This window comes from Pseudorca crassidens, chromosome 17 (assembly GCF_039906515.1).
Source record: "Pseudorca crassidens isolate mPseCra1 chromosome 17, mPseCra1.hap1, whole genome shotgun sequence".
In the NCBI taxonomy this organism is placed as follows: Eukaryota; Metazoa; Chordata; class Mammalia; order Artiodactyla; family Delphinidae; genus Pseudorca; species Pseudorca crassidens.
Genome location: NC_090312.1, coordinates 19,589,490 through 19,614,957, shown reverse-complemented (window position 1 = coordinate 19,614,957; position 25,468 = coordinate 19,589,490). Strand labels below are relative to the sequence as shown.

The window sequence follows — 25,468 nt, the reverse complement described above, 5'->3', positions numbered from 1 at the left end:
GCTCATTTTAAATTTAGCAACAGCCACGAAAATAAATTTCTTTGGGCAAAAATGCAACTTAGTACTTTAAGAAAAAGGTTTATTAACCTGCAAGAAGCAGATCTGCTGAATCACACTGTCATTCAAACCAGTTTCGCCCTACAAACACCATTCCCATCACCGTGAGTGGCTCCCAGTTTCCCACTAGGCCTCCCAGGCCCACGATATCAGTTTCAAGCAATCACAAAATATAATTAATGAAAACCAAACGTAGAAGAAAGGGAGATGAAAAAATACTTATAATTTATAGGGCCTTGGGCTTTCAAAGCCCTTGTCTCCTTTCTTCCTGTTCATTCTGGCGGGCTCTAAACCAGTCGGCGGCATGAAGAGACCCCGCGGAGCTCGGCTTCCCGGCTTTCCGAGGGGCGGCGGGGCATTACCGGTCTCCGGCACCTGACACTCCCCGCTCCCCCGCGCACCCAACAGTCACACCCCGCGGCCGGGGCTCCCTCGGCACCCACTCCCGACCCTGCCCGATCTGCCGCCGCCAACGCCTCCAACTCTCTCCCGCGATTCGGCTCCGTCAGCTGTCTCCGCCGAGCTTCTCTGTCACGGAGATGCTCCTCACACCAAGCACCGACGGCGCCAGCCAGCCGACATCTTGCCGGTCACCTCTGACCTCCGACGTCAGCGGAAGTGGGACAGCCGTGAGGGCAGGAGTCGGAAGTTACGTGTAAGTGGGCGGGGCTTGCCCGAGCGCCGGAGTTTTTGTTTTCGTCTATTCGTATACGGACGGTGGGTGAGAACTATTAAAATTTCGGAAAGCAGCCAGAGATATTTTGTGGGTGAGGCGAACACAGCGAGAAGGAAAAAAGGAAACACTAAATTTTAGAGGACTAAAGATCTAGCGCAAACATATTGAACAGCATGGGGAAAAGGTTTTCGAAGAGCCAGGGTCTGGCGACTAGGAAGCCGGGAAATAGGAAACCAGGAGAGGTGTGCCTCTGGTCCGCTGTGTGAAAAAACACCATAAACTCACTGGAGCTCAGTGATTTAGGCTGTAAAATACGTGATTAGACCTCAAGGAGTCTAAATCGAATTCCGGAGTCCTCACTAGGCACTGCTGCCTCAGTGTTTATTGAGAAAAACATGAAATTAGTGGATTATATAGATGCAGAATTTATTGAAAAACCGGACAAATATTTTAAAGCCATCGTATTTGCATTTTATGCATGAGAATAAAAGTTGTCAATTCCAATAAGTTAAATCTTGGTTAATTGTGGATTATGCAGTTAAAAAAAAAATTAACTTCGGACCAGATTTAACCTTGGCCTACCCCTTCCAACTGTCTTGGTGACAAGTTCATTAGCTAAGTTAAAATTTGAACTTTGGTCTAAACGAAAACACACTAGGAAAGTAAAGATGTAAAGGAACTTTATCAAGCATTCCAAAACCAGCCAGAGATTACTTGTAGTTTTCAAGTATTACCTGTGTCAGTATCCTTTATTATAGGATTATAAACTACTGTTAGCATTCTTCATTTAGGATTAGTATTGAAATGGGTCTTCTTGAATTATAAACTTTAACACCATTTGCCATGGAAGATGGGGGGGGGATATTTAGGGAGATAGATGCAATTGGTTTAAAGAGAGGTCACTGGATTAAGGAAAGAATGGGAGACAAAGAAGCAGAGAGGGAGTACGCAAACTTTCATCCCAGAGTGCTTATCTGAGGTGGGAAGTAGATGGGTCCCTGGGCTGGACACCTGGTGTCTGTCAAGTGAAGTAAAATTGAAGCTTTGTTTTCCCCCCCATACGCCAAGGATAAAGCTAGTGGCAGAAGCTGACCTCTGCTGATGTAAAGAGATGAGGTGACCACTCCTGAGGTCAAGAAAATTTCCCTGACTGCACAGGCACAGGAAGGCTCCTTGGAGTTCAAAAAAGAGAGGGGTGCCACCCATGATACGTGTGGACACATCCCCACAAGCCTCTGCGGTGGAATCCACCTTAGCAAAAAGTTGGGCACGCATGTTAGGGAGTGTCCTAGGACAGGTTAGATGTGGGAAAAGAAACAATTGGCCAAAGATAAACAAAGACCCAGAAAAACTGTCTTATGTAAGTGATTTAAATCACCTCTTTCCTGCGCTCCTCAGTAGGGAGGACACCCACACCCTATCTCTGAGTGTGTATTTCTGCCTTGCTTCTGTCTTAAACAATCTGTTTCTCTGTGTGCTCTCCCACTTGCGCCATGTCTCTAATAATAAACTTTGTACCTGTTTTTACAGTTTTTGCCTTCTAGAAACATTCTTGCTTTCAAACCGGGCAAGAGCCAGGGGAACTTTGCTTCTCGCCTCTAGCCCCTGGTGGACTAGTGGCTAGGATCCCTGGTTTTCATCCAGGTACCCAGGTTCAATTCCTGGGCAGGGAACTAAGATCTCTCTTTAGAACCTCTCACTGCTGTCTCTCTGAAATCATATCTACATCAGCCAGGTGAACAGAAGCAGCTGTCAAGCCAATTTCATCAATATAAACAACTAATTTAGATAAATGATATAGTATCAGGTGACCTCCTGTTTGGGTAGAAAGTCAAAAGTAGAGGGGAACTGACTTGAGAAATGACATTTAAGTGAATAAATAATTCTAGGAAACTATTTAGCTCTCTGAAAACTTTTAAATGTATTAATAATTAGAATGTCAAATCCTAATTAAAGAAATGCAATTTTAAATATAAAAAAAGCAAAACTGTTATTCTATAAATAAACCCACAAAAACTACTAAGAGACACTAAATATAGGAAATAACTTTCTTTTGTGTTTGTTTTCACTGTGTACATAATACAAATATAACCTGAAAGATATAAAATACCCTATTACATTTAAGGAAAAAAAGAGCAGTAGTTTTTAAATGCTTAAGATGAGGAGAAAAATGCCTCAAAAGGGCTTCCCTGGTGGCGCAGTGGTTGAGAGTCCGCCTGCCGATGCAGGGGACACGGGTTCGTGCCCTGGTCCAGGAGGATCCCACATGCCGCGGAGCGGCTGGGCCCGTGAGCCATGGCCGCTGAGCCTGCGCGTCCAGAGCCTGTGCTCTGCAACGGGAGAGGCCACAACAGTGAGAGGCCCGCGTACTGCCAAAAAAAAAAAAAAAAATGCCTCAAAGAATTAGGTTTTTAAAAGTCTGGAACACAAATACATAAAAAATTTTCTTATAACCAGCAACTTTACAAAGCAACTTTAGTTGCAAAGACAAGACTGTTGTTCTTTTTAAGAAATGGGTCTTCTTGAGTTATAAACTTTAACACCGTTTTGAATCGAAGATCGAGAATATTTAGTGAGTAATGCACCAATGGTTTGCTTCTCTCCACACAAATCTCTGTGGGAACAGTAAAGAAATTAATCAACATCATAAATATTCTAGGGAACATAGCACAATTTTCACAGCACTAGCTATTTATATCTCTCTCCCCCAAATCCATCTTTCCAACAAACATAAGGGTGTGTATTTGTGGGAGAGAGAGGGTAGGGAGAGATTACTAAGCCATAACTGAACGAGGTACATCACATGCATGTATGATCTCCAACCTGCACGGTAAGAGTAATGTATTATTTAACCCCACGTTAGATATAAGGAAACTGAGGTTCAGGTGGTAAAGGATGGAGCCAAGTTTTGCAGCCGGCTCTGCAGGTCTCCAAAGTCTGGGTTTTTTCCATTATATCACACAGGCTTCCAAATCAGACATAAAAGCAATGTGATACAGTGGGGTCTAGACTCAGAGAACCTGGATACCCGGTTACCTGTGTGAGCTTATCTAGGTTACCTACCCTACCTGAATTTTAGCTTCCTCTTCTGTACCTCAAAGGAGAGAAGACTTTGACTGGAACATCATGAGGGAAGGGAAGATATGGGAGGACCTGAGCTGGAGAAGGGATCAAGGGAAGATCACACAGGGCCTTGAAGAACATGAGAGGGAGTTGTAATTTAATTGTACATATAATGGGAAGCCAGTGGAGGGTTTTATTTCATAGAAAAGCATAATGTGATCTAAGTTTTAAATAATGGAGGCAATGAGTTGATGATTATGGAAGCTAGGTAGTAAGTACATGGAGTCCGGTTCCTTATATTTTACTGTTACTTTTGAATGTTTATAATTTTCCAGAAGTTTAAAAGGGGGGAGAGGAGAAGGGAGCAAAAACTAAAATAGGGAGACCAATCAGAGGCAGGTATGAGATGATCCATCAGGATTTGCTCAAAGTTTGAAACAGGAGGCAAGAGAAAAAAAGACAAGGAAGATTTCTAGACATTTTGCTTGGGTAACTGGATTAATGGTAGTGCTGGTAGCTGAGATGAGGGTGATGGGGTTAGGACAGGGGGAATCAACAGTTGCATTATGAGCATGTTTGAAATTCCTATTAGATATCCAAGCAGAAATTTAGATTAGGTAACTAGATGTAAGAATCTGGAGCTCAGGAAAAAGGTCAAGTATGAAGATAAAATTAGGAAGTCACTGGGCTTACATGAGGGCACCAAAAGAAAAAATACAAAATGAAGAGAAGATAGCCAATAATAGAATGCTAGAGCACTCCGACATTTAAAGAATGGGAAAACAAGGAGACATCAGCAAGAGATGGAAAAGGAGCTGCCTTGTGGGAGAAGGGAGAAGGCTGGTGTGTTTCAAGCAGGAAGTGGTCCACTGCGTCAAATAGTGTTAAGAGGCCAAGTAAACAAGGACAATTGACCACTGAATGTAAAAAAGATAGATGCCATTAGGTTAAGGATCTGTCATTGGGTTAAGGAAAGCATGGGAGACAAAGAAGCAGAGACTGAGTACACAAACTTTTAAAGGGAGCTTTGTTGTGAAGGAGAGCAGAGGACGTGGGGTACCATAGACTGTTTTTTTTTTTTTTAAGATGAACAGTACTACAGAATACTGTTCATAGTGATACATGTGTTGCTGGCCATAATCCAGTTGGTGGGAGACATTGATAACACAACACGGGAAGGGACAACTAGAGGATCCTTTTAATAAGGCCAGAGGGGATGGATCTAGTGCAAAAGGAGGGTTGGCCTTAGGAGCAAGGACAGTTCATGCATCACACAGGATGGACGGCAGAGCAGGTGTGTGCCCACACAGGAGGCCGGCAGACTAGGCCATGGGAAAGGAGGTAGTTGTCTTGTCTTGTCTGCTTCTGTTTTCTCAAGAAATATGGTCGTGGGCTTCCCTGGTGGTAGAGTGGTTAAGAATCTGCCTGCCAATGCAGGGGACACAGGTTCGAGCTCTGGTCTAGGAAGATCCCACATGCCACGGAGCAACTAAGCCATGTGCCACAACTACTGAGCCTGCGTTCTAGAGCGCGAGCCACAACTACTGAGACCATGCGCCACAACTACTAAAGCCCGCGTGCCTATAGCCCGTGCTCTGCAACTGCAACAAGGGAAGACACTGCAATGAGAAGCCCGCGCACTGCAATGAAGAGGAGACCCTGATCGCCTCAACTAGAGAAAGCCCATGCACGGCAATGAAGACCCAATGCAGCCAAAAAAGAAAATACGGTCATAAGCTGAGGATGAAGAGGAAACAGGGTATTGCTGCTATGAAAAGAGAAAAAAAGATGTAAAGTAAGTTCCAATGGTTGAAAAGTTTCATGAGGAAATGGTGCCTTGCCAGGGGCCCTGCTAATTACCACTTAAATTTTTAAGTAAGACTAGCAAGCCACACTGTGTCATTTCTCTCCAGGAAATTTCAGCTGCCCTGGTGCAGGTACAGAGTAAACAGAAAGTTGGGTTTAATCTTTGCAGATTTTTGCCAATGAGGTATGACAAGACACAGAGATAGGGTGCAAGGAGTAGCGCGGGTACAGTAAGAGTTAGAAAGGCTGACCCTGGAAAGCAAGCCGGGGAAAGAGAAGAGAGAGACCCTGAGAGGTGGGAGATGCAGTGAGGAAGTGGTAGTGTTTATTAGTGGCTTTGAGATTGGTTCTACAAGCAGTGGCTTCAGGGCTAACTTGTTCTTCCACAGTCTGGCTTCTACCAGAATGTTAAAGTAAGGGAGTGGGAAAGAAAGAAGGTGGCCATCAGAGAGGGGTGCTTGCCTTAGAGTCATAGGAGGGTATACAGTTGACTGTCCCTCTATAAGCTGCAGTTTGAAAGAAGAAGAGCAACGAAGTGATTCTAGAAGTAGTAAGGAAGAGAGATGACACATACCCCACCTCCCCAGATCAGCAGTTGTGAAGAATGATAGAGAAGACAGCCACCACTGGAGAAAGTTTGGAAGGAAGCAGTGTCTTCCAGGAATACTCAAAAAAAAAAAAAAAATTCTGATAATCTAAAACCCTATGCCACTCATCATAAGAACAGTCAAAATCCACTTGTGGGCTTCCCTGGTGACGCAGTGGTTGACAGTCTGCCTGCCGATGCAGGGGACACAGGTTCGTGCCCCGGTCTGGGAGGATCCCACATGCTGCGGAGCGGCTAAGCCCGTGAGCCGTGGCCGCTGAGCCTGCGTGTCCAGAGTCTGTGCTCTGCCAGCGGGAGGGGCCACATCGGTGAGAGGCCCGCGTACCGTTAAAAAAAAAAAAAAAAAAAAAAAATCAATTTGTAAGAAATTACTTACTCAATATATGGAGCAATATCTTCTTCTGTCCACTTCTCCCTCAGAGAGAAGAGACTATTAAAACGTTCCTGATTATCCTCAGGCAAATCATCTACTTTCAGCAAAAATATGATTTCTGGTCTTGAGTGTCTATCCACCAAGGCTAAACCCTATAAGAAATGAGAAAAAGGACAGTTCAAGTAATGGTCTGATGTTTAAAAATGACTCATTTACCTTACATTTAGCTTAGCCCAAGGTATTTAAAACATCATCCACATGAAACTTACACAAACTACCCAGAAACTTACACTAGTCTTTTTCATTAAAGAGCTCCTCTAAGCAGTGACTTACTTGTAATCTGGCTTTTACTACCACCAATATCTTGAGATGGCTCTAGTTCTAAAGGTCACTGATGACCTGTCGTTGCCAAATCCAGTGGGCCCTTTTCTTGGATTCATCTCTCTAGACCCGTTTATTTTGTTAGTGTTGATCACTCCTTCCTCTAAGCCTTTAAGCCTGCATCACGATCTCATTATTTTTCTCCTAACTTGATGTTGTAGTTCCCTGGCCCCCTACTCCATCCCGCTACTTGTTTCACCGTCACTGTCCTAGGTAACCTCTCTAAACCCATGACTTCAACCACCACTTACTTACAAATATTACAGTCATCAGCAAGTATCTTCAACTCAAATCCCTCTTCCAAGCACCAGACCTCTATATCCAAACCTATATATGCACTCATTGTGTTTGTCATCCAAACCTGTTCTCATCCTGCTAATCCTAGGAAACCAAGGCATCATCCTAGATTCCATTATTCAAACCCCACATGTAAGTGGTCACTAAATCATATAGATTTTAAGGCGTTAACATTTCTCTATCCTTTCCCCATCACCTATTTCTTTGGCCAATACTCTCTTAGTTAGGAGTAAACTGTTGGAAACCTAAATTTTTCATAATCTAGCCGACTTTCCATCAATCCATCCTCATTACTGTCACAGTGTTCTTTCCAAAAGGCAAAACTCATCAGGTAGCATTTCTAACTGATGCCACTCAATGGCCCCAAAGAGCTTTCTAGATAGAGTTGAAATTCCTTAGCACAGTCCATAGTGTCCTTCACCAACTCACCAGCACCCTTCTCTCAAGTCATGCATCCCTACTGTGTGTCCCAATTTTTATCCCTCCATGCTCTCCTGGAACCTTGTCTCTGCCCTTCCGTCTAGAGTAACACATGATCCTTTCATACTCGGCAGCTAGAACATTCATTCCTTCAGAAAATCATCCCTGATTGACCAGTCAGATGGACAAGCCCCTTCATGTGCTCCCATAACACCTTGTGCATGCTTTTCCCATGGCACAGATCACTCTACATTGTCAGAAGAGATATATACGTGTAACGTGCACCCCCACTGCCGGACCCCAGGCTGAGGACCTAGATGGCACCTTGTGTGACGTTTTCTGCTCAGCATCTAGCAAGGTGTTTAGACATAAAAGGAACTCTGTAAATATTGAGCAAATACTTTCACTTATTTAATAAATTCTCATTGAGCATATACTACATGCCAGGCAGTATGCTATATATTGGCAAGCAACAGTGAAAAAAATTCTATTAAAGTGGAGAGCAGGGAACCACATAGTGAAACATTTTTCTGAAGCTAAGTGAGAGTACCATGAAGGAGAAATCCGGGCTGCCATGGAGAGTAAAACAGGAAGTATTTTTTTTTAGAGTAAAGGAAGGCCTCCTTGATGAAGTGACTCAAAGATGTGTAGGAGGTGGCCAGGTGAAACTGGGGAGAAGTTTATTCTAGAACAAAAAGCTTTGTGTAAAAGTCCTAAGGTAGGAAAGAGCTTGATGATCTTAAAAATCTGAAAGAAGGCTGGTATGCAGCAGACAGGAGAGAAAGTATCAAGAGATGAAGCTTACAGGGGATGGTATGAAGAGCCTTGTAGACCAAGATTTTACATATTTTATTGTAAAATATTATTTTATATTATAATACTCTGGATTTTATATCTTAAATGCAATGGGAAATCATTAAAGTGATTTAAGCAAGAAGTTCATCTAATCTGATGGACATTTTTGAAAGATCGTTTTAGTAGCACCGCAGAGAATGGATTGGAGGTGGGCAGTTAAAAGTACAGAAGGCCCACTTCGGGATGCTATTGTGAGCCAAACATGACAGTTTCAGCTAAGACAATGCTGATGGAAATGGAGAGAAAAGGAACAAAATGAGATACACCAGGTGGGAACCAGGATAAACTGTAAATGGGCCTGAGTGATCTCACTGAGTTGACAAATGTTCTAAAACTAGACTGTGGTGGCTGGTAACTCATTAAATTTACTACAAAATCACCCTTTTCAAAAGGGTGAACTGTGATATGTAAATTACACTTCAATAAAGTGGGATTGGGGGTTTTTTTTTTAAGGATTTTTGTGATGTAGAATGCACTGCTAATGGGGGGCTAGGAAAATAAACAGGCTCCAAATTCAGTTCCAATACAGGCTTCATTTCACCTGCTCAGTTATGGAGGTAATCACCATCGCTACCTTACCTTAAGCTGATCGAGCCTAGTTATCACTCCTTCGGGAACACTCTGTTGCCACACTTCTTGGAACTCAGCGAGATTGAACTTCACTGCATTCTGAAGTAGCATTTCTGCTGTAGCTCTGCAGATTTTATCTGCGCTCAATTCAAAATAAACTTCACCTAAGGAAAACGTATCAAAGAGAGTTTCATATGGTCCTCTGACAATTAATTATACTACTCATTTTTATACACAACTCATCTCCCATCACCCTATGGAGTTCTTATTTTTAACAGGAAGACACTTGAAAAAGGCATACCAATTTTAACACCTAAGAGTTAAAATACCCATTAAAATACTTTCCCAATCTTACCTTCCTCTGTATATCTCTTTCCATAACATTTAAGACAGTGTCCGATCATTTCCCTGAAAAATTTTAAACACTTATTTGGAAAGTTTTTCACATATTTATACGTTATCTTTTAAACACCATTGCTAACTAGAAACTAAGATATAAATTTTAAATAACTAAAGGATTTTGGTTGCCAAGTATAAAACTTTACATTAGAAACTAACTAAAATACACTGGACAGTTACTATATACCAGGTCCCACGCTAAATATCTTTACACAAATTATATGAGCATACCTTTATTATAAAATAGCTTAAATTATTCCTTTATATTTTTTATGGCAGAGAAAAAAAAGATACACATTTATTCACCAGAATGACCAAAATTCCCAAGTCCTTCTTGGTTGTATATTCTTTAGATTTCTATAAGATATCAAAATATAAATAGTCTATGCCCTGGGTTTAGTACTACCCTGAAAATAATTTTCTTCCCCTTAAGGAAATCTGGAAGGACAATGAATAACATACTTACTCTGTCTCTAATGGTCCAAGTTCCTGAAGGCATGTATTCAAGGGAACTTTACTAAAAGACCAAGATTCAGAATCCACAAGCTGAGTTATGTGATTCAGAAGTTTCATCTCATAATCAAATTCAAGAATCCTCCAATAACCTACAAATTCCAAAAGTTATATTTACCAAAGGACATTTTAAACAAATGAATTGGCTGATAGACCGATAAAGCAGCAGTAAACTCTTGCCCACTGCAAAAAAGAGACATGAAAAGCCTTAGCTTTCTTTATAAACAATGCTTCTGTTTATGCTTGTCTCCTGATCATTACAAATTGTGTCTTATGGGAGATCAGATGGTTTGTAAAGAGTACTTTTCATATGACTAACATTTTAATTTTTTCTTCAAGTGCTTTAATACTCAATTATCTCACAATAATCTTGTCGTTCTAAATGGAAATGTGGAAACCTGTAGCTGGTACAGTCATTTCACTAGAACGTCATACAAATGAGGTGAAGGTCATAGGTTGGATATCCCACACAGTGATCTCTGCTATGGGGCACTGCCATGGTTACAACCCTCATCTCAGCGATCTTGGAGAGGTGTTCTCATGCTCATAAAGAAGTCCAGCTCATTTAAGAGATAACAGACTCAGAAGTACAATGTGGACCAGCGGCAAAATAAAAGCTGAGCCTCAAGACACATTTCCCTATTCCTGTGAAAGACTATGAAATGCCATCTTATAACCAAAGGCACTACCACCACCCCTGGAGAAACAAATCACATACACACCCACCAATTCAAGTACACTCACACCAAGGGAGAATGTTCCTATTCTTACTCTGAAAAAATAAAGGCAATGTTAAAAAATGGAATGCGTGATGTAAAACTGAAAAAGAAAACTAGGAAAAAATAATCTTTGCATCCCTACACACACATACCCCCCAAAATGTTATCCATTCCCATGCAATAAGTGAATAATACAGAGGGCTGCATTAAGCCCATTGGTTCTTCTTTTTTTTTTTTTTTTTAACCTTAACATTCATGGTACCCCCTATACCATAGTAATTAGCAGCAGGCATCCACAATTAGAAACTTTATGCCTGATGATTAGGACCAAATGTGTCTCAAGGAACCACAACAAAGAGCTAAGTGTTTCCAGTTAGTTATAAAGTCATCTGCAGCTGCTTCACTCAGCAGAATTCACCACATTTGAGAGTTACAGTCTCACAAAAGCTAATCTTGCTTAAAAGATTTAGGAGTGCATCCACCAAACCATGCCAATTTCCTCCTTTCCAACACATGGGTGCAGAATTAAGCTGCTTCTCTGGGCAAGCTTAAGAGGGCTGAAAAAGGGCTTCCCTGGTGGCACAGTGGTTGAGAGTCTGCCTGCCGATGCAGGGGACACAGGTTCGTGCCCTGGTCCGGGAAGATCCCACGTGCTGCGGAGCGGCTGGGCCCGTGAGCCATGGCCGCTGGGCCTGTGCATCCGGAGCCTGTGCTCCGCAACCGGAGAGGCCACAACAGTGAGAGGCCCGCGTACCACAAAAAAAAAAAAAAAAAGAGGGCTGATAAATGCACACAAACATCTACTCAAGTATTACTGCAGGTCCAGATGCCAGAAAAAAAATAGCTCCCACTCTACCACTCCAGACCAGGAGATCATCAAAATACAAGATAGTACTGGGCTTCTCCATCAACCCGAGACCAACACTTACCACTACAACTTTTATACAGGTTTCTTACATAAACTGCTTAACACATTTAAAAGTATGTTGAGTTATCACAAGAAGAAACACATCTTCCAAGCAATTTGGAAATACAGTGAGTTAATTCTGAACCAGGAGTTCAAGTACCTGGGTTTTATGCCTTATCCTGTCACTAACTCAATATGGAACCCTGGACAGGTCCGTTTCCCTTCCTAGGCCTTAGTTTCCTCACCTATTGAAAACAATGAAGGGATTAGACTACCTGCTATCTAAGACCTTTCCTGATCTAATATGGTTCTTCTATTACCACTCAGTCCAAAGAAAAAGGCCTGTAAGGAGTAGAAAAAGTCACTGGTCAGAGACTGTAAAGGTGATCACACGTAGTCTCTACCCCACACCCCAAAATACAAATATCATCTCTGAGCCCAAAAGAAGGTTAAATAAATAGCATGGAACAGCAATAAACAGGTGAAGATGTCCAAAAATGTCTCTCATATGATGCCCAATTCCATCATTATTAACAATAGTAAGTCATGTTACCTCCAATCTCACAGGCATTTAGAACTTGTAACTGGGCCATTATTTCTTCCTCACTTGCCTGAATTTGATTAAGCAAATCTTCAGTTGAATACTGAAACAAGAAAACAGGGAAAAAAAAAAAAAAAGCAAGCACATTTTAAGTTTAGACTTATTGAATAAATACATAGAAGAGATTAAGGCAAGGTACCCTAGTTTAGTTTCTTTTGTTAATCTGTAATGATTACTACAACAGAGGATAACTCTTTGTGATGTTGGATGTGGCAATGGTTTTAGATATGATGCCAAAAACACAAGCAACAAAAGACAGATAATGTGGACTTCATCAAAATGAAAACTTGTGCATTTCAAAACATCATCAACACAAAAGGACAAATACTGTATGATTCCACTTACATGGGAGATTTGGCATAGACAAATTCACAGAGACATAAAGTGGAATAGTGGTTGCCGGAGGGTGAGAGGCAGGGGAAACTGGGGAGTTAGTGTTTAATAGGTACAGAGTTTCAGGTTGGGAAGATGAAAATTTTCTGTAGATGGATACTGGTGATGGTTGCAGAGCAATGTGAGTGTATGTAATGCCACAGAGCTGTACAGGTCAAAATGGTTAAAGTGGTAAATTTTATGTTCTGTTTATTTACCTCAATTTTAAAAAATCAAGAAAAGATGACTCATAAAATAGGAGAAAATATTTGCATATCATGTATCTGTCAAGGAGCTTGTATTTAGATTATATAAAGAACTCTCCTACAATTTAGTAATAAATAGATAAATAACCCAATTAAAAATTGGGCAAAGGGGTTTCTGTATAGGCATTCTCCAAAGATACAGAAATAGTCAACAAGCACATGAAAAGATGCTCGACATCATTAGTCATCAGGGAAATGCACATCAAAACCACAGTGATACCACTTCAAACCCATTAGGATGGATACAGAAAAGACAGATAGAAACAACTGTTGTCTAGGATGTGGAGAAACTGGAACCCTCACACAATGGAAATGTCAAATAGTGCAGCCACTTTGGAAAACAGTCCGGGAGTTCCCCAAAAGGTTATACAGGGTAAGCACAGGGCCCATCAGTTTCACTCTTTGTGTGTGTGTGTGTGTGTGTGTGTGTGTACACATATATATATCTCTCTCCAAGAAAAATGAAAACATAGGTTCCCTAGAAACTTGTACATGAACGTTCACAACAGTGTTATCCATAATTATCAAATAATCAATAATATTCAAAAAGTAGAAACTACCCAAATGTCCATCAACTGATGAATGGATGAATAAACTATGGTATATCCATAAGATGGGGTACTATTCAGCAATAAAAAGGAATGAACTACTGATGCATGCTACAACATGAACGAACCTTGAAAACAGCATGCTAAGTCAAAGAAGCCTGTTGGAAAAGGCCACTTATTGATTCTATTCATATGAAAGGTCCAGAAGAGGCAAATCAATAGAGGCAGAAAGTAGATTAGTGGCTGCCTAGGGTTGAGGTGGGAGAGAGAAGGAGGGAAAGGTAGGATTAGAAATTAACAGCTAAGGGGTACAGGGTTTCTTTTGGGGGTGGTGAAAATATTCTAAGCTTCATTGTTGTGATGATCGCACAACTCTGTTAATGTACTAAAAACCGTTGAATTATATAGTTTAAAATGAGTAGATTGCTTGGTATATGAATTATATCTCAATAAAGCTGTTACAAAGAAAAAAATTCAATCAGTCAGTCAAACTTCTAATACAAATATGGTCTTCAGAATACCAGGAGAATTCTATAACTTTGAATTACATTTAAAACTTAAATTTTTTTTTACCTGGTTTATAAAGTATTTTTCCATACTTCCAGGAATTAGTCCATTCTGACTTTCCATTTTCATAATGTCTTTTCTCAAGAGTCCCTAATTATAACTTTTAATTAAATAAATTATCTTAACCTCTAAAAAACTACTATTTCTTAGTTAGGAACATGAGAAGCTTTCAGCTACATAAATGTCACCATGATATCTAGGACTTGCTTTAAAATACTCCAGAAAAAGACAAAAAAACAAAAAAGGTGGAAGGCAGCAGGTGGACAGAATAAATGAGATTGACAAAATATTGACAGATGTTCAAGAGAGTGATGAATATATGGAGATCTTTCCGTTTTGGGGTATGTTTGAAATTTTCATAATATGAACTTTAAAAAAAAGTCAGCATTAAGTGACTCTATAGCTCTATTTTTTAAATTCCAAATTAAAAAATGAAAATACTAGTCTTACTTTTGAGTGATTTGAATCCTTTTCTTTTTGACTGTCAGGTCCTTCATAGGTATTTTCCATCAAAAGTTTCTTTAGCTTCTTTAATTTAGGTCTACATCTTCTTAATTCCCAGTAATTATTAGAAAAACCAAAGATCTAGAAATTACAAATACATCATAATCATTTAAGGGCCATTCTAAAAGAAATCTTCATATAAAATTTCAACCAACCCATCTGCCCTCCACAAGAAGCAAGAAAAGGGAGCCAAAGTATTCTTTCTGTTGAGAAGGCCCCCGTCCAGCCATCTCAAGCAGATGGATGGGTATCTTCAGGTAACATCTTTTCAATCCCCAGTTAAGAAGAGACTGCCAACATAGTGAGAATGGATAATTAAGCTCCGTATCTCAAGTATACGCTGGAAACTAGAGTATGCCCAGAAAAGAATGACCAGGATGCTGAGAATTCTGCAAGCCAGGTAGAAACACAGAAGAAGAATATCTTTAGGCTGACAAACAGAAAATAAAGAAAAAGCATTACCACTGTCTTCAAACAATTAATATATGATAAAGGGAAGGGGGGGAACCATTGTTCTGTGTTGCTCATTATGTTAAGGAAGAAAGACTCCTATTCAATATAAGAACTTCCCACTAGTTAGAATTGCAACTAATTCCTTATGGACTTGGGAAACAGTGAGAGGCTTATCACTTAAAGAAATCCAGGTGACAGTGGCTAAATGATGGATAAATATTTCTTATCTCTCTCTGTATCTCCAGGATTTGCCCAATGTCTAGCACTTAGTAGGTGCCCAATAACTGTTTCACATGAAAGAAGGGAAAAAGGCAGAAATGGACTGTCTCCTTCCAGCTCTAACATGGAAGGTCAGGGAATGCATCTACTCTAAAACTAGCAGAAGCCTTGATTGACAAGACAAGGCCCAGAGCCTAATGGAGATGCTGCTGAATCTGAGAAAAGTTTAAGGACCAAAACACAAAGGTTGATTTCATCCACAGTTCACAAATGGGCAGCCTGCTGGCTGTATCCAACGCACAGATGTTGGTGTGTACTTTTGTGTTGGGGAAAAAGGGAGGTTTAGTATAGAGTTTTCATTAGTTGCCAACATTGAAAAATAAGATGTTGCCCCCCAAAATCTAAATTTTAAGCTTCACTTGGACAAAGGAAATCAGAAGATCTGGCAATGCTGGGCCTGCTTTCCCACAAGGCCAAGAAGTGCCCATGCACTTACTTGGGGCTTGTGTGCTGCAATCTGCCATAGAGCCCCCATTCCCTATTACTCCTGAGACTGGGTATCCACTCCCATTTATCAACACCAGTCTGCTTTGCTCACGTGCATTCCTTACCCAGCCTTTTTAGGCATCTAAAGTGTAACCACAGATTTAAAAACTCTGGTTAGTAGAGCTTTGTTAAGTTTTACTCAGTCTCAGAACACAGAATTCCCATAAGAGCTCAAAGATACTCACAGGTGTTGTTATACCCTCCCCCAAACACCTACAAAACAGCTACATGATAAGAAAAATAACACCTTTTCCAAAAGGATGAACTGTCAATATTTCTAGTTAATTACAATGAAAGACACAACCCTACAAAAACCAAAATACAATATTTACTGGCAGCTCTTCTGTTCTAGCAACATATATGAATCACTGAAATGTCCCAGTATTTTCCCTTATTTCTATTCCAATTCTGTTTTTAGGAAGTAGCTGGCCTAAAGTTTAATAGATTTAAGGGCTGTGCTTTGATTGTGTATATGTAACAATCTAGCCAGGATGGAGACTTTGGTTTGGTATCTGCCAACAGCAGTCTCCAAAATAATTAAAAATTTGTTATACATGGCTATGAATAGTAATGAACTAAACGAATTTCAAAGGTGAAAAACACACTTCCCTCAGAAACAAATTTCTTCATTTCTCTACCTCATCTAATGCACTAGTTATGGTTTGAGGGAGTCCTTTCAAAACCTATCCATGGTAAAACTTTTTTTTTTTTTTGCGGTACGCGGGCCTCTCACTGTTGTGGCGTCTCCCGTTGCGGAGCACAGGCTCTGGACGCGCAGGCTCAGCTGCCATGGCTCCCGGGCCCAGCCGCTCCGCGGCATGTGGGATCCTCCCGGACCGGGGCACGAACCCGTGTCCCCTGCATCGGCAGGCGGACTCTCAACCACTGCGCCACCAGGGAAGCCCCACGGTAAAACTTTTAAAATGAGTCACCTAATAGCAGATTTTCTATATTACAGAAAATGGTCAGCTTATCTGGGACTTAAAAATCAGATTGGGATAAGAAAGACAACTTTACGTGACTCTGAACAAACAAAAATAATGCTGAGAAATTTCAAATTTCATTAGGGAACTTTTCAGATTCTCTATGATTGTACATTTCACACCTCAAGTTTGTTTGTTTGCTTTTTTTGGCCACGCTGTGCGGCATGCAGGATCTTAGTTCCCCCGACCAGGGATCCAACCCTTGCCCCCTGTATTGGGAGCACGGAATTTTAACCACTGGTCGGCTAGGGAAGTCCCACACCTCGAGTTTTTAATTAAACGCAAGATTGGCACATGTGTTGTCATTCTCACATAAATCAGGAGACCGTACCTCAGTGTGAATAATGTTACAGTGTGTCCCTTCCATCTTCATCTGGTCTGGAGTTTTACAACCAGGAATAAAAAGCAACATATTGGAAGTGTCTGCTATTTTCAAGTCATATGTTTTGTCTTTACTGCACAGAACGGCCTTCTCATCCTTATCACCACGAATCACAAGACTGCAGGAAAGTGGGAAAAGAAAATACTTGGTTTACTGAGACACCAATGGACATCTTCATTATAAACAGTTCCAAAATTGCCTAGGCTTCTAGAATTTAAAGCTAAGTCTTAAGGCTGTGTCTGGCCCCTGCTCTCACAGCCCTCCCATGAGCTCCACAGAGCAAGGCCTGGGCCAATTGAGACCCAGAGGGGCAGCCGGTGCCCTCACTAAGGAAAAATAATTCCACATGGGCAAAAAAGATCCAAGGAGGCCAAGAGGCCAAATGTTACTACGTGGCATCTTTGTGCAAACTGCTGGGAAAAGCTTCCAAAAGCTTCAGTCAAGATTTCACAACTTTCTAAAATTACTGAAGCAATACTTCTCAAACTTATGTGTAGGCACATTAGGGAACCCTGTTAAAAAGCAGATCAGGATGCAGTATGCCTGGGATGGGACCTAGGACTCTGCACTACTAATAAGCTCCCAGATGATGACCATGCTGCTGGTCCTGGTACCCACCCAAGAGTTGTCCTTGTTTTGGCCTGCGTATCCCCTAACAATCAAAGGAGCACAACCTGGCCTAATCGTCACCTATGCTGCAAAGAAATCGGGACCCTGAGAAAAGAAAGCTGCAATGTTGAATGAAAAATACGAAAATGGTATGTTTACAAACTAGACTAAATGATGTCTCTGACAAAGGGTCACAGGTGGAAAAAAGCAAGAAGAAGGAAGAGGGGAAGGACAAAAGTGAGGAGGTGGAAGAAGAAAAATGATAAAGATAATGGAGATGACAAAAAAGGAGCTGATTCTAGTAGTTTTCCTTGTCTATAAAGTATTTAAACCTCCTGTACACAATTCATTTCTTTTAAATAAATAATAAAAAACCTGAAATAGAAGACTGAAAATATTTTTTTAAAACCAATCCTTTGGGGCTTCCCTGGTGGCGCAATGGTTGAGAGTCCGCCTGCCAATGCAAGGGGACACGGGTTCGTGCCCCGGTCCGGGAAGATCCCACATGCCGCGGAGCGGCTGGGCCCGTGAGCCATGGCCGCTGGGCCTGCGCGTCCGGAGCCTGTGCTCCGCAACGGGAGAGGCCGCACCAGTGAGAGGCCCACGTACCGCAAAAAAACAAAAAACAAAAAAAACTAATCCTTAAGTGAAAATAAAAGGTTTTTTAAAGCTTCTTGGTGCTAACAACATTTAATAGTCCCAAGTACCTACTCTTAACATTTATTTCCACGTGGCACTATCCCTGCTTTCAAATATTTCGTTTAAAACAACTACCCCTTCCCTCTACAAAAAAAAAAAAAATTAAAACACACATTTTCATTCTGGTTTTTGTCAGCTAGATTAACTATAACTGTACAAAGAAGGTCCTCGCACCTGAAGTCTTTTCTCAAATTCCTGCCAACTCAGCTGGGATGAAAACCCATGAGTGACGTTCTCCTTCAGTTCCCTTAAAGATACGTTATTGCTAGCATCTGAAGACTGGCCAGTTAACTATAACACGGCTAGATGAGGAAAGTAGGCAAAGTGAAAGCCTGAAGGATTCAATTAAAAAAACATAAAAGAGAACAAACGATACCTAATAAAATACAGGTGTGGGAGGAACAACAGAGCAGAACAGAATTAAACCAGAGCCCCTAACTCCTCATTTCCCTCATTTCCAGGGACTGCACAAAGTTGAGAGAACGGACTTCTGTTTTTGCTTTGTTTTGTTTTGTTTTTGCGGTACGCGGGCCTCTCACTGCCGTGGCCTCCCCCGTTTCAGAGCACAGGCTCCGGACGCGCAGACCCAGCGGCCATGGCTCACGGGCCCAGCCGCTCCGCGGCATGTGGGATCCTCCCGGACCGGGGCACGAACCCGTGTCCCCTGCATCGGCAAGCAGACCCTCAACCACTGCGCCACCAGGGAAGCCCTCCTCTGTTTTTCAACCCATGGTCTTGCAGCAAATGCGTAGCTGACCTAGAATTAGAAAACAGCTTCCGATCCCCACTGAGTGACCCCAAGCAAGTTTGTTTTTTGAGAGCCTTCCACAATTACCAAGTCTGTAAAAACAGCTTTACACTTATTCCCCCCCCCCCAGTCCTATCTACTGAGTAAAATACATATAAGTAGCAGGCAAGAGGGACTCCATAAATACTGGATATTACCAATGGACTTTAAGATAGAATGGCAAAGCGTTCTGTGTAGTGCCTGGCCTCACTGTTAACATCTCCAAAACTTCCCCGAGACTCTATTTCCGGACTTGTTTTCGCTGACAGGCCTCCAAGACCAGCCGGACTAGTCCAGCTAACTGGACGGATTAACAGTGGCGCGGACTCCTCGGGAAAAGGCAGCCAGCTGGGGATCAGGTCGCCGGCCTGCTGCGAGGGACCTGGTCAAATCAATGCACCTCTCTGGCCCAGTTTCCCCATCCTGTGTTTCCCCGCAGGAAAATCAGAAGGTGGATAGCACGAGGCTGGAGGCGGCAGGTCCCAGGCCCGGCTCACCTGTGTCCTGCCTCAAGCTGCTGGCACAGCGCGGGCTCCAACTCGAGCAGGCAGAAGTCGCCGGCGGCTGCGCTGGCCCCGGGGCCGAAGCCCAGGCAGTGCACGGTGGGCAGCAGCTCGGCCGCGTTCAGCTTGGCGATCTGCAGGGTCGCGTCCACCTCTTCGCGGGTCCTCCTCATCGCTGCGCGGGGTTAGGGGGGTCCCGCGGTGCGCGAGGGGCCGCAGCTTTAAGACAGGAGAACAAAGCTCCCCGGGAGGCCGCGACCCGGCGAAACAAAAAATAGAACAGTGCCTGTTTTAAAAGGGCGCCTAGGCGGCTGGGGGCGGGGCGGAGCGTGCCGCGGGGGCGTCCCCGAGAGAGTCCGACAGCTTCCCGGACTCGTGCTCCGCCGAGGACTGCCGGGTCACCCCAGGCCGAGCAGCGGCTGCTGGAAGGAAACCCGGCCTCCGCGGAGAGCTCTCGGCGGAAGCTGGCGGGAGCTGAGCTGCGACCCCGCGGGGCGCCACGTGGAACCTTCCTCCACCGCTTCCGCTGCCCTCCTCCCCGCCCTGTTTCCTGCCAATACCCCCATTTCCTCGCCATCAAAATAGTCGCGTCTTCCGCCAGTGGCAGGTCTTGCAAAAAGCACTTTGCATGCATAATTTCATGAATCCTTCACCACAGCCCTGTGAAGTGGACCCTTTTAAATACCGTTCTGCAAACGAGGAAGAAAACTCCTTACCCCAGGTGGCACAGCCAGGAGGTAGTAAAGTCTGATTCCAGTCTCGTCTATTACGGCTCGAAAAATACCGCACCGAGTTTGTGCAAACACCTTGGACCGGGAGTGAGGTCCTGGTAGAATTGCACAGGACATCTCACTTCTTTGGGTCTGGGGACCACTCCTTATATCTGGGAATCTATGGCTCGGACTAGATCCATCCATTCGTTGAGTACCTAGTCTGGGCTGGGTGGCAGGTGAGGGGCTGAGACCCCGTGTCAAGAAGAAAGCACCTTCCTGAGGTAGGCAAGGCCCTGCAGAGTCCTGGGGAGACAAACTCACCACTACAGGATGTGCAAAGTGCTCCCTCGGCTTTCTGTAAGGTGTCTTCTAATACATCAAGATAAGATCTTCTACCAAACCTAGATCTTAGGCTGTGCTGAATGTAGCATTTTTCCCGAGCAGATCTACACAGGCTCACACACACGGTATGCAAATTTCGATCTAATATAAATATTTGACTGCTTCTCTTTTTTTTTCTATTTATTGAACATTTTTGGTTTTGTTGCTTCTTATTTTTTCACTGTCCCTCATTAAACTGATTTTGTTTGTTTGATTTTTTTTCCCTCCGGCGATTTGGAAGGTCTATATCCCGCCTCATCTACTACTGCTTCCCTCTTCCTCTTCAAGGCTTCCTCCTAACATCAGGCACACAGGCTTACAATAAGATCTTTCGGTGCCTCCCACCATTTGGGCCTCTGTCTGGCATGGTCTTCTCTTGCTGAGCACGTGTCTTTTATTTATTTTACTTTTTTTCCATGTGGCTTGTGGGATGTTAGTTCCCTGACCAAGGACTGAACCCGGGCCCTCACAGTGAAAGCACAGAATCCTTGCTGAGCACTGTCTGACAGAACTTCCTGAGATGTTGGAAATATTCTATATCTGCACAGTCCAATTTGGTAGCTACTAACCACAGGTGGCTTTTGACTGCTTGGAATGTGGATAATGTGAATGAGGAACTGCATTTTACTTTATTTTTAATACGTATTTATGTATTTATTTGGCTGCCCTGGGTCTTAGTTGTGACATGCAGGATCTTCGTTGCGGCATGCAGGATCTTTAGTTGCGGCATGCAGGCCCTTAGTTGCAGCATGCATGTGGGATCTAGTTCCCCGACCAGGGATCGAACCCAGGCCCCCTGCATTGGGAGCTCAGAGTGTTACCCACTGGACCACCAGGGAAGTCCCTGAATTTTAAATTCTACTTAATTTAGTTAATTTAAATTTAAATAATCACAGGTGGCTAGTGGCTACTACACTGGATCATTCAACTCTGGGTCAATAGTCACTTCTCAGAAATCTTTCTCTGACCTACCTGATCAGGTCAAGCCTGTCAAATATATATCTCATGCCAAAGGTACCTCTCATGCCTAGATTTTAAGTAAGTTGTAAATTTACATTTGTGTAATTACTTAATGTGGGGTTTTTTTGTTTGTTTGTTTGGTTGGGTTTTTTTTCTCTAAGACTGTAAGCTATAAACTTCACTAGGATATGTTTTCAGTCATCATTAAGCAGAGTGCCCAGCACATAATGGATCTTCATATATATTTGCTGAACAGTTGAATGAGTGAATAAATGAATGAGTTGTGACAATGTTTACCTCTAAGGAGGGGAGTGCAGGGGGACATCAAAAAGGATTTCTGGTTTTTCTTTACTGTATAAATTTTAACACTGAGAGCATATACATGCATTAAACATGTGTAATAAAATATATTTAAAATATTTTTCCTCAGTATTACAAAACCTGACATATGGAGACTTTCCTGGCAGTCCAGTGGTTAAGACTCTGCACTTCCACTGCAGGGGGCACGGGTTCAATCCCTGGTCAGGGAACTGAGACACTGAATGCCTCATGGTGTGGCAAACAAACAAAAAAAACCCTGATATACAGATAAATAACTTCAATGGACAGGTAATAAATCATACATGAGTGAGGAAGGGAGGGAAAAGGGAGAAAAAGAGTTCCTGGCACAGATTGAAGGGAGACAAGTGTAGGAGGAGACTAGTAAGATCTTAAATGGTTGATGAGGGTGGCTGGGCTTGAGAAATAATTTTTGAGATTGAAAGGACAACAGTGGCTACTTGATTAGACATGGAGAGTAAGAGAGGGGAAAGAATGAAGGATGAATTCTAGATTCCTGCATGAGCAACTGCATCCCCTCATTTACAACATATTGTAGGAAGGGTAGGAATAGGTTTGGAGTCAGATGAGTTCTGGATTTGATACTTGAGATTGAGTTGCTATGAGAATATACATGTGAGGATCTAGAACTTGGAGTTTGAAAAAAGGTTTGGCCAGGAGCTAAAAGATAAAGCTTTTAAATGCACATATATGGTAATTACAAGGGTGCCTGTGAATGAGATGGGAGCTGAGCAGGACCCCGTGGGACCTTTCCAAGGACACACACACACCCCCATCCCCTCTTCTCGTTTATAGATGAACTTTAGCCTCCTAGGCCTTTCCCTAGTTCCAAAGAGCAAAGTTAATCAGAGAAGTGAGATAATACAGAAACAAAGGAAAACAGTCAAGCAAGACAAAATAATAATGGTTTAGCCATAAAACAAAATCAAGGACCTTTAGTTCCTCCTCAAGGGCTACAGCTTTATCCTGAACCATATCCTTGAGTTGTTTTGCCGATACTAAAACCCCCATCAGGTGGAAGAAGTTAACTGCTGACCACCAGCACATAGACCCCAGACCAGTCGGAACAAGAAGGTTGATGATGTTGATTCCTGAAATACCACCCAGTTACCCCACCACCACCCAATCAGAAGAGTTGTATGTGAGCTGATTACACATCCTATGACTCTCTTCTTCACACTGTCTTTAAAAACGATTTCCTGAAAAGCCCTCAGGGAGTTTGGTCATTTGAGCATGAGCTGCCTGTTCTCCTCGTTTAGCCCCATGTTGAGCACCTTGCAATAAAGCTGTACTTTTGATGAAAACTCGGCCTCTGTGCACTGGTGCCAAATAGAATCTCAGAGACAGAGTTTTGGGTGAGGTAGAAAAGAATAGCATTATTGCTTTGCCAGGCAAAGGGGGACACAGTGGGCTCGTGCCCTGAAAACCTGCATGCCCCAACCTGGGAGGATTTGGTGAGGAGTTTTATAGCAGTGGCTCGAGGGCGGGGTTGCTGATAAGGATCAGGGTGTGTGCAGGGCCTGCACTCCTTTCATCTGGCCTCAGTTGTTCTCCTGATGAGCTTCCCGAGGATATCAAACTGTGACCTTCTCTGGAATGAAGAATGCTAGCATCTTCCATTTGTTGGGGGTTTTAGTTCTGTAAAAGAGCTCAAAGATATTGTTGTGTGTATTCCCTTGAAGGGGAGCCAGGACCCTGCCCCAAAGCTGCACTATTGTTTCTTGGCTCTCCTCCCTTGTCTCTGCATCCCTTCCCTTCCCTGATTAGCAACTGTTTGAAAGGCTTCTGTGCCCAGGAGTCCCACAGGGTCCTGTTTGGTTTCACTTTTCTTCACCACAACCTGGTGTCAGTCGATTGGCTTTGCTGCACATCAGGCAAGCAGACCCAAGTTTGGTGTGGTAACAAGATCACCCAGCAAGAGTGTTATGTACAACTGAAAACTGGACTAAAGATGAAATCTCACCAACCAGTGGAGGTGGAAGCCTTGAAAGAAATACATCCCTGGAGGAAAGAATTGCACATGGTAGGAAAAACAGAATAGTGTCTTGGAAACCACATTACCTTGTATTTACTTAAAATCACTTCAGGTAAGGAAGTGCTGATTCACAGCAAGATTTATTTCATTCTGTGGGAAATACAGTAGTTTAGATTTTAACTTCATATCCTTTATTAATTAAACTTTTTAGGCTTTGCTTGTAGAACAGGATTTTCCCCACTAGATGGTGCTAGTGTTTCATGTTTCACAGAGTAGCCTGCTTTGCCGTTTTGTTCTCCATTGCCTCAGAAAAGAGAAGACATATCTATTAAATATTTACTGAGTCAAGCACTCAGGTGTGTATCCTGTATACATTATCTTCTGCAGTCCTTGCAATAACGTAAGTCAGATCACAGCATTCCTCTGTTCAAAATCCACCAAAGGATTCTGATCACTTTCAGAATAAATTCTGACAACTTAAAGAAAAATACACAATGAAAGAGTTGTGAATTTCAGTTTTATTCAGGATCTTAATGAGAACTAGAGCCTGGGAGACAACCACACAACTCTGAAGAGGTAGGGGAAAAACCAGTTTATACACGATTTTTGGCTAGGAAATACGTGCAGTCAATCATACATCTTGGTAAAAGATGACTGCTGATATCTCTAGTTAATGATTTTACTGCTTTTCTGTGTATGGGAAGATGCAATAATCTAGCATCATTGAAATTCTTACTGAGATATGCATCTGTCTAAGGGCCTGCTCATCCAAAGCATAGAATGCCTCATCTTGTTTTTCATCCTGAATTCCTTTCAGGGTGCACTGGCGGTGGTCAATGGCAGTGGGTTATGACTTTACCCTTATAGAGCTGGGTGGTGAGCAATGCTCTTTGTCTTATTGATCTTAATTTTTCTGTGTCCACAGCCTCAAAGTCCTTATCAAGGCCCCTAAGACCTTATACAATCTTCATCCCCTCCCCACCCCCTCACCCAGGTGCCCCTGCTATTCCCTTAATTTACAGGAGGCACTGCTGCCTCAGGACTCCTTTGTTTTTAAATCAACTTTATTGAGATACGATTTAAGTAAAATAAATTGCATGCATTTAAATCGTACAATTTAAGGATTTAACAAATTTATACACTGGTGATACCACCACCACAATCAGAATGCAGAACATTCTCTGTACCCCCAAAAGTTTCCTTATGCCCACTGGAAAAAGGAGAAGGAATATTCATGAAATATTAACTTCTATTTACTTGGGGTTTGCTTTACTCTTCTTTTTCTAGGTTCTTATCATTGATTTTAGACTTTCTTTTTTCTAATATAAACAGTTAAAAATGTGTTTATAAATTTTTCTCAAAGCTCTGCTTTAGCTGTATCACACAAATTTTGAAAAGTTATCTTTCATTATCACAGT

The 25,468-nt window shown here is 42.4% G+C and overlaps 2 protein-coding genes across 6 annotated transcripts in view; both read right to left on the bottom strand.

Moving 5' to 3' along the window:
• The window catches only part of TAF2 (TATA-box binding protein associated factor 2), an 83,048-nt gene extending 80,560 nt beyond the window's left edge, over window positions 1-2,488 (bottom strand). For 4 of the 5 annotated variants that reach the window (XM_067711399.1, XM_067711401.1, XM_067711403.1 and 1 more), the window contains exon 1: window positions 281-2,488. In XM_067711399.1, coding sequence (XP_067567500.1) covers window positions 281-363 — 83 coding nt within the window. In that variant the 5' untranslated portion in view covers window positions 364-2,488. Of the gene's footprint in view, window positions 1-276 lie in introns of all 5 variants that reach the window. The other variant, XM_067711402.1, reaches the window with a different exon arrangement.
• Window positions 2,489-2,766: 278 nt separating this feature from the next.
• On the bottom strand, window positions 2,767-20,148 carry DSCC1 (DNA replication and sister chromatid cohesion 1). The gene is made up of 9 exons (XM_067711406.1): window positions 19,677-20,148; window positions 17,034-17,202; window positions 14,448-14,582; window positions 12,197-12,287; window positions 9,971-10,109; window positions 9,461-9,513; window positions 9,115-9,269; window positions 6,586-6,734; window positions 2,767-3,347 (listed from the first exon to the last, which is right to left on the bottom strand). Exons 1-9 carry the CDS (start codon window positions 19,853-19,855, stop codon window positions 3,239-3,241), a joined length of 1,179 nt encoding a protein of 392 aa, XP_067567507.1. The 5' UTR covers window positions 19,856-20,148; the 3' UTR covers window positions 2,767-3,238.
• Window positions 20,149-25,468: the final 5,320 nt, after the last annotated feature.

Bases quoted from the DNA above. Each gene is read 5' to 3' on its own strand.
- DSCC1 (XM_067711406.1), bottom strand. From the start codon at position 19,855: ATGAGGAGGACCCGCGAAGAGGTGGACGCGACCCTGCAGATCGCCAAG. The intron at 14,583-17,033 runs GTACGGTCTCCT...TGTAATTTCTAG, and splicing joins GTAACATTATTCACACTGAG to ATCTTTGGTTTTTCTAATAA. The intron at 9,270-9,460 runs GTAAGATTGGGA...CGTTTTCCTTAG, and splicing joins AAAGAGATATACAGAGGAAG to GTGAAGTTTATTTTGAATTG.